The sequence below is a fragment of the Sprattus sprattus genome (assembly GCF_963457725.1).
Source record: "Sprattus sprattus genome assembly, chromosome: 7".
In the NCBI taxonomy this organism is placed as follows: domain Eukaryota; kingdom Metazoa; phylum Chordata; class Actinopteri; order Clupeiformes; family Clupeidae; genus Sprattus; species Sprattus sprattus.
Genome location: NC_137926.1, coordinates 9,408,971 through 9,411,470, shown reverse-complemented (window position 1 = coordinate 9,411,470; position 2,500 = coordinate 9,408,971). Strand labels below are relative to the sequence as shown.

Genomic DNA, 2,500 nt, shown 5'->3' with positions numbered 1-2,500 from the left:
CAAGCCCCTTCAGATTGCACAAAATCAGGGCAGCGGTTGACGCACCCAGCTTTGTTTTTACGGGATGGATGGGTGGATGGATGGATGGATTGAGGGGTGGGTGGATGAAGGGATGGAGGGATGGATGGGTGCTGTTTTTCATCTCCGCATCATATTTAGACAAAGAAATAAAATAAAGATGGGTGTAATCCTTAGTTTCATTTTGCAGGCGTTTGTCCATTAGGAAGACCTTCCTGTTTGAGTTTCCACTAATCGCTTCTGAGAAGCTTTTCAATCTGCTGGCCATAATGAAAATGTGATAAAACCAGATCCAAATCTTAGGGGGGATGAGAGGATGACTGCAGAGGGACAATGAATGAGGGAGAGAGAAAAAAAATGGGATTTAACAAAAAAAGAAAGAAAAGCGGAAGCGTTTTGCCCTTATTTTTCATCTCCCTTGCGAATTGGTGTCTTTAGTTCCTTTGCTCTTATTTAGATTTTTTTTTCTCTTTCATTCCTTCTCTCCCCCTCTCTCTCTCTCTTTCTCTCTCTGTCCCTCGCTCTTGCGTGCGCCTCCTCTGTGTCCCCTGTCTCCCTAGCCTTTCTAACATTATAATTCTGTGTGTCTGTTTGTGCTTTTGCAGATGGCGACGATGACCCCGGGCTCTCCTGGGTGCCCTCCTCCCCCTCCAGCAAAGACGTGGCGTCGCCCTCGCAGATGCTGGGCGACGGCTGCTGTGACCTGGGCATGGGCACGTGCGGCGAAGAGGAGGGAGGCTCGGGCCTGCCGTACCCGTGCCAGTTCTGCGACAAGTCCTTCAGCCGCCTGAGCTACCTGAAGCGCCACGAGCAGATCCACAGCGACAAGCTGCCCTTCAAGTGCACCTTCTGCAGCCGGCTCTTCAAGCACAAGCGCAGCCGCGACCGCCACGTCAAGCTGCACACCGGCGACAAGAAGTACAGCTGCCAGGAGTGCGAGGCGGCCTTCTCCCGCAGCGACCACCTCAAGATCCACCTGAAGACGCACAGCTCCAGCAAGCCGTTCAAGTGCAGCGTCTGCAAGCGCGGCTTCTCCTCCACCTCCTCGCTGCAGAGCCACATGCAGGCGCACCGCAAGAACAAGGAGCACAAAGACCTGAAGGACCAGAGCGGCCGGAAGGCCGGCGGGTCGGCCGGCTCGGGAGGCTCGGACGGGGGCGCGGACTGCGACCAGGACCTCTACATGTGCGACTACTGCGAGGAGACGTTCAGCCAGACGGACGAGCTGGAGAAGCACGTGGTGACCCGGCACCCACAGCTGTCGGACCGCGCCGACCTGCAGTGCATCCACTGCCCGGAGATCTTCGGCGACGAGGGCACGCTGCTGGCGCACATCGACCGCCAACACGCCAACCGCAAGCACAAGTGCCCCGTGTGCTCCGAGCACTTCTCCTCCGTGGAGGACGTCTACTGCCACCTGGACAGCCACCGGCAGCCCGACTCCAGCATCCACAGCGTCAGCCCGGACCCCATGCTGGGCAGCGTGGCCTCCATGAGCAGCGCCACGCCCGACTCCAGCGCCTCCCTGGAGCGCGGCTCCACCCCGGACTCCACCCTCAAGCCCGCGCCAAGCCGTCGCAAACTGGCGCCTTCCTCGGACCCCGACGACGTCGTCGGGTGGTCGTCCGCGGCGGGCAAGGTGACCTACAGCTGCCCGTACTGCTCCAAGCGGGACTTCAACAGCCTGGCGGTGCTGGAGATCCACCTGAAGACCATCCACGCTGACAAGCCGCAGCAGAGCCACACGTGCCAGCTGTGCCTGGACACGCTGCCCACGCTCTACAACCTCAACGAGCACATGCGCAAGGCCCACCGGGGCAGCATCGCGGCTGCGGCCGCCGTCGCCACCGCCTCCGCTCTCCCGCTCCTGCAGTTCAGCAACGTCACGGCCTTCCACTGCAACTACTGCCCGGACATGTTCGCCGACATCAACTCGCTGCAGGAGCACATCCGCGTGTCGCACTGCCTGCCGGGGGGCATGATGGCCGGCTCCACCACGCTGGAGGGCAACCACGCCTTCTTCTGCAACCAGTGCTCCATGGGCTTCCTCACCGAGTCCTCGCTGACCGAGCACATCCAGCAGACGCACTGCAACAACGCGGGCGGAGGCGGCGGCGGCGTGGCCAAGATGGAGTCGCCCGTGCTGCAGCCGTCGCAGTCCTTCATGGAGGTTTACTCGTGCCCCTACTGCACCAACTCGCCCATCTTCGGCTCCCTGCTCAAGCTCACCAAGCACATCAAGGAGAACCACAAGAACATCCCGCTGGCCAACAACAAGCGCAAGGTGAAGGTGGCCGAGCTGAGCCCGGCCTCGTCCGACGTGGAGATCTCCTCGCCGAAGCGCCACAGGGCGGCCGGCGGCGACTCCACCCCGGCCAGCGCCAACGGCGACTACCCCTGCAATCAGTGCGACCTGCGCTTCGCCAGCTTCGACGGCTTCCAGGCGCACCTCAAGTCCCACCTGGAGATGCTGCTGCGCCGG

General features: G+C 61.0%; 1 protein-coding gene across 1 annotated transcript in view; it reads left to right on the top strand.

Moving 5' to 3' along the window:
- The first annotated feature begins 682 nt into the window (after nt 1-682).
- The window catches only part of znf423 (zinc finger protein 423), an 86,259-nt gene continuing 84,441 nt past the window's right edge, over nt 683-2,500 (top strand). The window contains exon 1 of the mRNA XM_080842391.1: nt 683-2,500. This exon is cut by the window's right edge and continues 1,731 nt beyond it. Within this exon, the coding sequence (XP_080698517.1) occupies nt 698-2,500 (1,803 nt within the window). The 5' untranslated portion in view covers nt 683-697.